The sequence below is a fragment of the Scardinius erythrophthalmus genome, assembly GCF_964197995.2.
Source record: "Scardinius erythrophthalmus genome assembly, chromosome: 4".
Lineage (NCBI taxonomy): Eukaryota > Metazoa > Chordata > Actinopteri > Cypriniformes > Leuciscidae > Scardinius > Scardinius erythrophthalmus.
The window spans coordinates 17080829-17094124 of NC_138224.1; the positions used below are offsets into that span (position 1 = coordinate 17080829).

Sequence of the window (13296 nt, forward strand, 5' to 3'; positions counted from 1 at the left end):
GCCATGCTAGAACATTTACCTACTCAGAATTAAAACCACCAGATGAAAACATGTTAGAATGTGCCACGATTTATTTCTACAGCTACCTCAGATCATATGTTCGTGGAAGGAGCTAGCACACTTGTTGACCAATGAACCCTTGTAGAGTGTTACTGTTACCACAAAAAACATTACATAAGACATTTCTCATATCTTGAACTTTAGAGGCATTTTAACTGCATTTTAAGGACATTGTCCTTGCCCTGCATCATATTTGTAACTAAACTGTATGCAATGTAAGATGACGTACAGGTCTGGGCCGGGGACAGAGTGCATTAAAGGCGTTAATATTTTTAATGCATTATTTTTTCCATAATTAGTCAAACCAAATTAACGTGTTAAAAGGACAGCCCTAATAAAATTTTATATACAGTAGATGTAGTCTTACAATATTATCTATTTTTCAAGCAGTTACTGTAGTAGCATACATACATGCTCATGTGGGTGATGCAGGTTTGAATCTGGCCTACAACATGTCATCATCCCATTTTCCCTATATATTCCCACAAATTTCCATACTATAAATGCAAAGCAGTTGCTCTCAACCAGGGAGCCAGGACGCACTAGATGGCCTCAGCAAACTTATAGGGGTTTTGTTTTTCTATTAACTATGTATTTCCATTTGTTCAGGCATGAATGTGTGTTCCACTAACTACCACCAGGGGGCAACGAGTCTACACAAACATTAAAACCTAATCATTTAACCATAAACATATTGTTTGCTATCCATTCAATATTAAGTGGAGGATATTAAGAGTCCTGCTGTGTCACAGGACCAATACATAATATTAAATGTTGGGATGGGTATGCAAGAATGAAAGAAAGAGTGTGAGTGTGTGTTTATCTGAGAACAGAATCAGAGACGCGACAGCAGACAGGCTCTGCAGTTACTAGGGAACGGGGATAGGGACATTTGGAGAGACTTCAAAATCACAGCTGTTTGTATTTGCCTATCAAAATTCCTGATGGGAAGCCAGGAGCCTTGTGCGGAGCGGCCTGGCTGCTCCTTGGCAGGGTTTCGTCTTGAAATGTTGGCCATTTAAAATGGGAATTTCCAGAGTTTGAGCTAAATTCCCCATCAACCCTCTCTCTGAACGTCTTCAGCGAAATATACACACCTATGATGATCTCACAGAATTAATTTCATTAGCCACTAGTGACAGCAAACTCATCTCTTTAAACATTTCTACAGCTAAAGAGATCCAATAAATAATTTCCACCAGACAGATGGCAAAAACCCTTTCCATTGAAGGAGGGCCACGGGCCATATTTAGAGACTAGAGAGTGGCCTCTTTTGACTTGAACCAGTTCACCTAGAAACCACCCAGAACACCTTGGCAAAGCACTCACATTTTCTTCTGAAGTCTAGTATGCAGATCAGTTTCTCAGAACAGATGCTCAACAACATCAAAAACCAACCCAGATACACACAAAAGCTTTCACAGAGAAAATCTGTGAACAATGGAGAGTTCATACACAGTTCAGACTAAATTCCCGAGGTTGTTTTTGCTTTCCTGACTGTCCAATACTCTTCTGATGTTCTGAAATTCCACTCACAGATAAAGGCACGGTACAGAAGGTTGTGGTTCTGCCGTCAAACGGCTCTCTGGATGAGGATCTAATCCTGGAGGAGCTGGAAGTGTTTAAGGTCTGAGTTCTCGCCACACGTCACACATCAAAGTATCTAGAGGGCAGACTGCATGAGCAGAGCTGGCAGTGCCACAAAGCATTTATTAGAACTCAATGTTGCTTCTAAGCAAAGGCACATTTTTAACAGGAACAGAGGCTGGGCTTGAGGTGAGGAAAAGGTTGCATTGTGAGGTTTCTTATGATCTGCTTTGACAGCTTGAAATCTTCAAAATAGGTTTAGGCATCATGATCATCAATTTATGGACCATGAAATGTAGCTGAGTGGACTGTTTAATTTGGCATCTCAACACACGCTCACATATTCGCACTTGCACATACAAACTCAACGCTGTGATGTTCATTATTGGATCAATGACAAATAGGCAAACGATGTCCTTTTTTAATGATAAGCAAATGATTTTTAAAAGTCTAGTTTAAAACACATATGAACAGTTCTTAGAAATGTCATTAATCTTCTCTTTTCTTCCGTATTGTGAAACGGTTATCGAAAAAACAAGTAATAAAAACTCGGTGAGTGTTTTAGCGCAATGTTCTCACCTCATGGGATCACAACACTAAGAGATAGTAAATCTTTTCCTGGATTTTTTTTGTGCGTTCCCGAGATTAGACCTTCCTTAACATAATGCCGAAAACCCAAAGTCTCTAGGTGGTCTGGTTGAGGAGTAGATAGAAGTGCAAGATTGGTGCGCACAGACGCACAGAACAGAAATCATGAGTTAACAAGCGCAATTTCCGGGGGAAAATTTCGCTAAAAAGAGATTAGGCCGGGTATTGTTGATTGGATGGAGGCAGATCTGAATACGAGCTTGCAGTCGATTGTAAGAAACGGACGGAGTTTAAGCAGACTAAAAGATAGAAGTGTGGCATATGTCACCGGAAAAACTTATTCTTATTTAATAAAACATGCATGGATGAGTTGTTCACATTAAGATCAATAAGATGTATTTATAAAATGTAATTCAGAAGTAGGCGCAAAACAGGAAACAAGAGCCAGTCCAAAACAAGAGCTGTGTCCCAATTCAAAGGCTGCATCCTTCGAAGGACTTAGACTCGGACTGAGCATTGCTAAATGTGACGGTATAGCCAGCAGCCGTTGATGAATGACAGTAATGTTTTTTTCTAGACTTTTCTGAACGTTATTTTAAACTTTCTGAAAACAAAACAGGGTTTTACAAACTGTCTAAATATGTTCACCGGGGCCCATTTCTGAATATAATAAAGAGTATAAACTATATATAATCACATCTTAGTAAGAAATGTCAACATTGGAAGCAGTTTAAAAAAAATATTTTTAATTTTTACATTTGTATCATAAGATATTTGAGTAAGTTGAAACCCAAAAGTTACATTTAAAAGTGTAATTCGTAAATTTCTCTAAAAAAACAACCTGTCGCTCAATGAATTCTTGGGTAGGCAAGGCCGCGAAGGGTCCATCTGTTGTATCCTTCATTTCACGGGAAATGAAGGATGCATTTTTAGGCCGCACTTGAAGGAGTCTTTTAATTGGGACAGCCTTTGTCGTGCCGCGGTGACACAATCGGCCTTTGAATGTGCCCTTCGAAGGATGCAGCCTCTGAATTGGGACACAGCAAAGGGCGTTTCTAAATACCAAGTAGGAAAAGTTCAGAATTGCGTCCTTAATAGTTCAGACTTGCCAAGTTCGACTCGGGAGTACAAACTCGAGTCCGCAAGTTCTGTGATTGCAAATGGTACAGCAGCGTTTTTTATAACGTCACTCACCTCGCCTTGGCTACTCCGGTTATCTCAGTAATACATGACTTTGTTTACAATAAAACTAAATATGTACACCACCCTGCCTCTTTTCGTTTTCATTAAAAAATCTTACATTTATTAATAACCACACAAATGTGGTTCAGGCAACGCGTACATTGATTTATATTTATAACAAATCAAAATATAAAACACAACCCTGCCTCTTTTCATTTAAAAAATCTCTTTAAAAATGTAAAAAATGGCAGTTATAAGTATATAAATGCCAAAGTAATAAGCATAAAATTATAAGTTATAAGTATAAAAATGCCAAAGTACAAGTATGTAATATATAAGAAGCTATAAGAAATAAAGACAAGCAAACAATTCAGTCAAACGTACAAAGTACAACTACGTCAGAGGGGATTAATTGCCGCTAGGTGGAATAAACTGTAATTTGCACTACTGTCTGTTCAAAAAAACAAAAACACAATGCTAGGTTTATTTTTAAGGAAGAGGAATTTGAGCCTTTTAATGCATCTTTTTTCCATCTCTTATGAGCTCAGGACAGTTACAACATCTGTAGAAATTTAAACATGTATATAGATACATTCATAGGAAAAGATATTGTATGCATAAATTGTATTTCTAATGTGTGTTTTTTTAAATAAATGAATATCCTGACACAAAATCTTCTAAATTCAATGGCACTATTCCTTTTCTGATTTTCAGAAGCAGTCTCCTATCACCAACCTAAGAATCTCTTCTAAAAAGGTAACTTTATTTAGTAGCTCTTCTATCTAGCTGCATTTTCTGACTAAGCGCTACATATAGTAAGTGGGGGTGGTAATAAATTGTGGCGGGGGAAATGGTTGCTTTAATTCCGGGTAATTATGGTGTCACCAGTCTTGTGGGTTAAATGAACAGCTCTTGTGATATGTGGCTTGTTTGCGTTACAGCAACAGCTGTATGTTAGCTCTGAGCACGGAGTGTCCCAGGTGTCTTTGCACCGCTGCGACGCATACGGCTCTGCCTGTGCAGACTGCTGTTTAGCGCGGGACCCGTACTGCGCCTGGGATGGCCTCAGCTGTTCTCGATTCTACCCCACTGGCAAGAGGTACACACACACACACACACACACACACACACACACACACACATTAACACTCATGGTGGCGCAAAATTGCAGCAGCAGTGGAGTAGAAATAAATGTTGAAGACAGTTTTGGTTTCATTTAGTTGTAATGCAGAGACACACAGTCTGGGCCGAAGATTATTTGTGGGATTTGAACAAAACCCTAACCCAACATATTAAAATGAATTTAGACACTATTATATTTTAAAGACTTATGGCTTAAGATTTTTCCCTGACAGACAATAAAACATAAAAAAAAAAAAAGGACTATCAACAGTAAAGAGATTTGAGGGTGGGCATTTTTGACTTGGGCCGGTAAGTGACCACCTTATACCACCCTAGTACATAGCAACACAGTAAAAACACTCACTTTGGCAACTGTGTGGCAAACCTTCCAGTCTTTGGCATTCGGACCCCACACATACAGCCGGTCAATCAAACAGAACAGCCCACATGTTGCATATTCACGAGTATTTACATTGTGGACTGTTTCAGAATGGGACATGTTAAAAACTAATCTGATACTTTAGTCAAACAGTTTCTCTTGAAGTCAGATGTGTTGAGTTGGGAAAATATTGATGGAAGGAACACCCATCAAAACATCCTTCCCGGAGTAATGAAGTGGAAAAGACAGACATTTCACTCCACTGCACTTGTGACAGCTGAATCCTGTTAATTGTGAGAAATTAAGCTAAAATGTATTTGACTTTCATGACAAGGAGTGTTTTTTAAAGTGAGAAGTGTGCAAACATTCAGACAGAGATGTTGATATAAAGTGAGAGAATGTAAGAGTGAAAGGAAAGAATGCATATATGAAAATATGTTGGATTAATCCTGTGTAAATGTTATTCCAGGAGAAGCAGAAGGCAGGATATTATGCATGGGAATCCACTGACTCAGTGCAGAGGGTTCAATCTAAAAGGTAATAACTACCTGCATGTCAACACTTGGGCTAAGCAAATAATGTCACAAAGTTATGTGCTGAGGTGAGAATTTATATTCTCAGTAAGCAGTTTCATGACTTGAGAGTTTGAAAACAAAAAACAAAAAAAGTTTTTATTTTAAAAAGTAATTAGCTATGTTTCCATCGAAAGGTGCATATTTATTTTATGCGCAAAACCGGAATGTCGCATAAAACATTTGCGAATAAAGCACTGTTTCCATCCCATGTGTTCAAGAGAACAAAATTGTTACTTCCTGGGAAATTGGTGCAAAATATCTGTAATAAAAATGGAGGGTACTGCAATCGGGGAAGCAACTGTGGCTCTTCTATCCTCCAACATAAATGACTTGCGTCTCAGAGCTCGAAGACGAAACGCAATAAACACTGTGAAGTTATCTTACATTCGGATGCCTGTGTTTTTGAACACAATTGTGTGAGACGCTTCTGTTAACTTTAGCTGTAAAACGTTACTCCCTTTTTACCCCTAGAAATCTAATTGGGAAAATAACAGAGCCAGAGGTCATCATACCAAATCATTCTGATGACAGACTTTAGCAGACTTCTGCTGGTTAGTCCAGTTATCCAATCATATCCACTGCCGAGGCAGTCACGTGGCTTTTTTTTGTTTTGTTTGTTTGTTTTTTGCGCATCGAGGGATTTTATTCGGTAAATGTGTTTCTAGTTAATGCACGTCTTCTTAGATAAAAAAATATCCGCCTCAATTGAGCGCATATGTTTTTTATTCACGTTTTAAGAATTTATGCGCATATTGGCGTTTCTATCAAGCTTTTTTTAATACGACATCCCAAAATTTGCATAAAAATAGATGGATTGAAACATAGCTATTGTGAGTTTGTTTCATGTATTTCCTGTAAATGTGACTATTTCTTTATATTTCTTTTATATCTCTATATTTCAAAATTGTGACTATTTCTGACACTGCTTTTTTGTGTGAATGCAACTTTATTTGGTTAAACTTGTAATTACTACTTGAAAACTCATGAAACTTCAACATCATCTGGCAGTGACAGTTGGGGTGCTGGTCATATTAGCTAAATTTGGCTGGCAAAAAAAGGTCTATTTTATTGTCAATTGTCAATAGTGTTTTGGTTAGTCAATGCGGTGAATCTGTGGCCAACCTGTTGCGAAATCTGCTTGTGGAAATTTGCACTCGAACGCAAAATTCCAGATTGCGTGGATTTTGCAGAACCTGTCACAGAAGATTTGCAGAACAATGTTCAGATTGGCTGTGATTGTGCCACATTGTGCAGATTGGCTGTGATTGTGCCACATTGTGCTGCATTTTTGCTTCTGAATGAGAGTACGAACTGCTTATTGCTAGAAACTAAATCTCGTCTGGTTAGGACACAAAATGAAACATTTTGCAAGAGCATAGAGAGGTGAATCAATCTAGTGACTAAGTATTTTGCTCATCAACAACACAGCCACAAATGGATCCATTTTGGCGTTGTGAATGTTGCCATAGAAACTAATCATTTCGAACTGCTCAAGAGTAGAATCTCCAAGTTGTCATCTTGTAATTATGCTAATTGAACGCAGCCAATGCTAATGCTAACATGCTCATGATGCAACAAAGTCATTTTGTGATGTGTTGACGTAGTATTCCAATACTAGCATGTCCAATACTATTGCTTCCAATACTAACTGTTACACGTACATACTACATGTAATTTCCCAATGAAGTGAATACTTTCAGTGCTTATCTTGTGCAAATTCCTCACACATTTCTCTCTCTCTTCTTCCACCACCCTTGTTTCCTTCTTTCTCTCTCTGTTTGCCTCAGTCTCTCTGTCCTTGTGAAAGAATCTGTCATGGGACCAGATTCAGAACACCTGCTAATTTGAATACAATTGGCACTGATGTTGTCAGTGATCCAGATGACTCCGTTCAACACTTGGACGCATCAGAATTATTAAATATCAGTCTTAACGAAGAGCGGAAGCGTTATCCCAGCTGTGTGCACAAAACAAAAGTAGCATAATGTCAACACAGATGTTGAATGTATGATATCATTGGCCAGTGTACAGGGTCACTTATCCAATTATTCGCTTATCTGGCCCACTACTCTTCAGAGCATATTTCACTGCATCCTAAGTGAACTCGGACCCCATGATTTGCAGATGTTAGCGTGTCTGCTGAATAACAGCAGTACAATTACAATTAGTATATTCACTAAGTGTGTGAGAGAATTGGCTAACACTTGATGTCTGGTTTCAGCCTACAGGAATGCAGTGGAGATGACTCAGTATGGAGTCAAAAACAACACCACCTTCTTGGAGTGTCAGCCCAAATCTCCACAGGCCTCGGTTAAATGGCTCATTCAGAGAGACAATGATCGCAGGAAAGAGGTCAGACAACCCTGTCCAACATTAAACACCGATCCTCAACAGGCGACATACAGTACACCGCTCCAGTGCTTTCAATGAAATATCATCATGTGTTTGTAATCACCAAACAGCCCCATTAGACTGACTCCTCCTAAACTTTTAATGCTTCCTTTGTGCTTAAAGAATAAGAAAATAAAAGGATGTACAGGGATGTTCAAAACTTATTTCTCTTACAAACACATCTGACTTACAATAAAGAATGAAGAATAGGGACAGACACAAAACAATTTACAGATATGACAATTTTCAGAATGTAAACATTCTGAAAGGACTTTCTTCCCATTAGAAAATACAAATTGTATATTTTTTACTTAATTTAGAATAATGTAATCATAAATAATAAATTTAAAGAGTAATATTATAATATAATGAACAAATGAATATCATTATTAAAAATGTATAAATATTGTAATATATTTATACATTTTATATAAATGTTTTATATAAAATAAAGATAATTATATAATATACAGGTGCTGGTCATAAAATTAGAATATCATCAAAAAATTGATTTATTTCAAGAATTCAACTTAAAGGCACATGTATAAATATGTAAATATGTAACTTTTTTGCTTTAAAATGAGCAAAAATCACTATATCTACGTTATTATTATTTTTTAGTTGTGTACTTACATTATCCCGACTGTTTCCAACAACTTTCAAACCAGGATAAATTTTAATTAAATTTTTAGACACGGCACGTTTCTTTATTTCCGGTTTGTCGCAGTCAATGGCGTCATATCCGCGTTGTCCCTGGTTTCCGCCTATGGTTTCCGCTCATACTGCCATGGTAACCAGAGCTATGGGCAGAGCCCTCTGATTAACCAACGCGACAGACGCAGACATCTGTGGAGTTCGCAATGTCTATTTGCACGCTGTTGTTGTTTCGTTCAAACATTACGGACCATGGCAAGCGGACTTTGGATAAAAAAGGAGAACTAAAACGAGAATCAATATCAGCGCGGTGTTTTCGAGATGCCGAGAGCTCCCATAGACACTATATAAACGAGAGCTCCACGTCCGAGACTTCGACCGCTCCTACATGTACTTATTAAACAGGTGAGCACATTTACATAAAACTAATCAATGTTATATAGTTCAACAATGATAAAATGTTAGAATATGATCTGTATGTTATTCTAATGTTGATCTAGCTTACTGCTAGTCTCATACAGACAGACTAACACATACATTTCAACACATTCAAATGCAGTTTAGTGTGCTAATGTAATGTTAGACCAGGTGAAACAGCGCTGCGTTACCTCACAAGTTTAATTTGTCTAATAAACTGACCTGTGAGTTGTAATTCTGCGTGTAGTTCGGTAGAATGAAATGTCCATATTCCTTTTATATCCACGGAGCTCGCGTCGCGTTTGGAGCTGATAGCTGTCTCTTAGCAATCCCGAACTGCTTCATATCATAATCATGATAAAAGCATTGATGTATTCAGTCAACCATAAACATTATTAGATCGGCTGGCTTGACGTTGACGACAACATCCATAATTCTTAGCATGTGTTGCGTCATCAAACTACGCCTTTGTTATTGTAAAGAGGTTAGCGACCCCTAGTGGCGAAAAATTCCATACTGTACGTTTAACAGGTGAAACTAATATATTATATAGACTCATTGCATGCAACGTGTATTTTATTTTTGAATAAATAAATAAATTCAATTATTTGCTATAATTTTGATGATTATGGCGTACAGCTTATGAAACCCACGAGATCAAAATCCCAGAAAATTAGAATATTACATGAAATCACACAGTAATTACACAGTAATACCATGGTCATTGAACCAGGTTTTGGTTCTTTTGGCAGTGTGGGCAGGTGCAAATCCTGCTGGAAAATGAAGTCAGAAGTCATCTCCATAAAGCTTGTCTGCTGAAGGAAGCATGAAGTGCTCTGAAAATGTCCTGGTAGACGGCTGCGTTGAGTGGACAGCACAGTGGACCAACACCAGCCGATGACATGGCTCCCCAAACCAACACAGACTGTGGAAACTTCACACTGGACTTCAAGCATCTTGGATTGTGTGCCTCTCCATTCTTCCTCCAGACTCTGGGACCTTGGTTTCCAAATGAGATGCAAAATTTGCTCTCATCAGAAAAGAGGACTTTTCCACTGAGTCCACTGTGCTTTATAGTCAACGCAGCCGTCTACCAGGACATTTCCAGACCACTTCATGCTTCCTTCATTTTCCAGCAGGATTTGCACCTGCCCACACTGCCAAAAGAACCAAAACCTGGTTCAATGACCATGGTATTACTGTGTAATTACTGTGTGATTTCATGTAATATTCAAATTTTCTGGGATTTTGATTTCGTGGGTTTCATAAGCTGTAAGCCATAATCATCAAAATTATAACACATAAAGGCTTGAAATATCTCACTTTGCATGTAATGAGTCTATATAATATATTAGTTTCACCTGTTAAGTTGAATTCTTGAAATAAATCAACTTTTTGATGATATTCTAATTTTATGACCAGCACCTGTATATGAATATTATATAATTATATTACAAAATAAATAATTATTATTTATATAAAATAATTCAAATGTTTTATTAAATAAATTATTGCATAAAATAATTCACACATTATATATATATATATATATATATATATATATATATATATATATATATATATCAATTTGATAATTATATTATAATAGTATTATTTTTAATATATTCATTATATGATGACATTATTTTGTTATTTAAAATTATGCTATTATAATATGATGATGAACAAATGAATATTAACTGTGAATGAATATATCTCAATTTTTTTTATAGAAATAAAAGAAATGATATTATTGTTTTATATAAATTATATAAAATGTATTAAATAATTAAAAACATTATTATAATATTTCTATATAATATTCGTTTTTTTATTATATTACTATAATAGCATTCTTTTCAATATACTCATTATACGATTACATTATTCTAAATGTATTAATTAAAGTAAAAAAGTACAATGACTGAAAAATAGCAAAATAGTATATAAGCAGATATTTTATACATTTTGAGAATCAATGTATTATGTTTTTATTCTTTTTTAAAGTACTTTAGTATTTGCTTAGCATTTAAAAACCATGCATTAATCAATCCTTCTTTTCTTTGTGTGCAGGTGAAGCTGAGCGATCGTGTGGTGTCCACCAATCACGGTTTGCTCATCCGTTTGGTGCATTCTTCAGACCAGGGCCTGTACTACTGTCTGGCAACAGAGAATGGCTTCAAGCGCACTCTGGCTAAGATCCGTCTCCAGGTTCTGAGCGAGGCTCTGGTCAGCGCCCTGAGCAATAAACAGCAGTCACCCTGGAGCTGGGCAGCCGCACTGCACCCTAAAGCCCTGGTGTCGGCCTTCAGCCCGGCTGAGACGTTGGCCATGCACCAATACTGCAAGGAACGCAAGCAGATGCAGAGTCTGCAGAACATACAGAGCCCCATGAGAGGAGATCTGGGCAAACTCAAACCACTGCTGGAACACAGGAAGAGCAGGAACCGCCGGAACCACTTACTAGAGGAATAGAGGTGGAACATAGTGGAAGGAGATGGATGTAGAGATGATGAAAAGGAATAAAGACATGCATCAGGAGAGAACTCGAGTGGAAAATAGAGGAGGAGAATATTGGACTAGATTCCTCTAATATGAACCTTAACTGTTTTTTTTTCTTCACGCTCAAAGCATCTCAGGTGCTTCCTGTATAGCCGTCTTTATATATATATATATATATATATATATATATATATATATATATATATATATATATATATATATATATATATATATATATATATATATATGAGGAACGGCCAGAGCAGAAGACTATGAGAAATCCTCAAACACAAACACACGCAAATCTGTGTTTCATGCTAATCTGTGTTAGATGCCATATGTCATACAGTAGTGCAGAACAAACCAGAACAAAACGCAAAGTCATTTAAGACCCAGCAAAATGGTTTGACAAGCACATTTTGTTCTTGTGTTGATGTATTTTCTTTTGATACAGGAAGTTGGGGTGGAACATATCTAACGGCTCATCCTTTTAAACAGCCAAGTCTTTAGTTTACGTCACAGCAATTTACCGTTATTTGCTTTTTGCTAATGCCAGCCAAAGGCAGGTGGTACCAACTAAAGGGACATTCTCATTCTAAAGAGCATTTTGATTGGACAAAATGTAGCATATGCTCCTGAGTGCAAGATGAGTCATCAATAGCTTTGGTCTGTTTACCTAAAGAGAAAGACTGTAAATTTTAAATGTGCATATGTGTTAAAGGTTTATGTTGTCAAATTTTAGGAGTACACCAGCGTTAGCATTAGCCTCAAAGCTGACAGACAAGGACTAAAACGAACAAAATTTTCAGTTTTGGTTTCTAGTACTACATATTGAATAACATTTTTATCAGATATGGATCATGAGAGTATTTTGTGTAAACTAGCAGTAGCATTAGTCTCTAAGCCAACAGAAACGGACTAAAAGCCACAACATTTCAATTTGGATTTCTAGGTACATATAGCTGCTAAAAGTTGTCAACATTTAGAAGCACAGAAACATTAGCTTCTAGGCTCCCATTTCATGGGAATATGAAAGCAGTTTTAACTTTTAGACAAACACTAACATTAGCATTAGCCTCAAAGCTAACAGAAATGGACTAAAGGTCACACAATTTCAATTTTAATTTGGATTTCACATATTCTTGGCACTTTCTCAAGTACTTACTCATCTCAAGTAAAGTAAAAGCTTGTTTTATTACAAATTAATTGTTCATTGTGACTGAATGGATCATGAGAATTCTTCTTGGACGCACTGACCAAAGTACATCAGCCCAGCTGCACCACAGATGTTCATAAGGGAAGAGAAGATGGTTTGGAGACATTTCAAACTGTACCAGACAGGAGGCTCTCTGAGCCCATAAAACTGTAAAGAGTGTTGTGTGTTTGCCCAGTGTGCTTTGAGAAACATCAATAATCCAAAAACATCACTGCTTCCTTATGGATTGTTCAACCCCCCAAAAGTTTCATCACCATTTACTCACCCTCAAGACCTTCCAAACACGCAGGACTTTAAGGAGCTTGACAGTCACTGGTCATGCTTTCACTGCATGGAAAAGAGCAGAGTGAACATTCTTCAAAATATCTTCTTTTGTCTTTCCTGAAAGAAAGAATGACATAAGAGTAAATTAAGACTTTGGGTGAACTATTGGTTTAAAATGTGAGTGTATGTGCACGTTTCCCTCTTTTATTAGTATGGTATACTGAACCACAATAAATCAGTTAAATGCCCATTTACACCAATGACAATAATGATAACAACAAAGATATAGTTTTAATTTTAGTTGATGAATGATAAAAACATTGACAGCAAATCAGAATCCATCCTGCTTTAAAGAGCTA

The 13296-nt window shown here is 36.9% G+C and overlaps 1 protein-coding gene across 1 annotated transcript in view; it reads left to right on the forward strand.

Annotated features, from left to right (window-relative positions):
• Positions 1 to 11558, forward strand: part of sema3c (sema domain, immunoglobulin domain (Ig), short basic domain, secreted, (semaphorin) 3C) — a 55546-nt gene extending 43988 nt beyond the window's left edge. Inside the window, exons 13-18 of the mRNA XM_081364188.1 lie at positions 1599 to 1687; positions 4132 to 4173; positions 4359 to 4516; positions 5388 to 5455; positions 7715 to 7845; positions 11029 to 11558. Of these exons, the coding sequence (XP_081220314.1) occupies positions 1599 to 1687; positions 4132 to 4173; positions 4359 to 4516; positions 5388 to 5455; positions 7715 to 7845; positions 11029 to 11430 (890 nt within the window). The 3' untranslated portion in view covers positions 11431 to 11558. The remainder of the gene's footprint in view (positions 1 to 1598; positions 1688 to 4131; positions 4174 to 4358; positions 4517 to 5387; positions 5456 to 7714; positions 7846 to 11028) is intronic.
• Positions 11559 to 13296: the final 1738 nt, after the last annotated feature.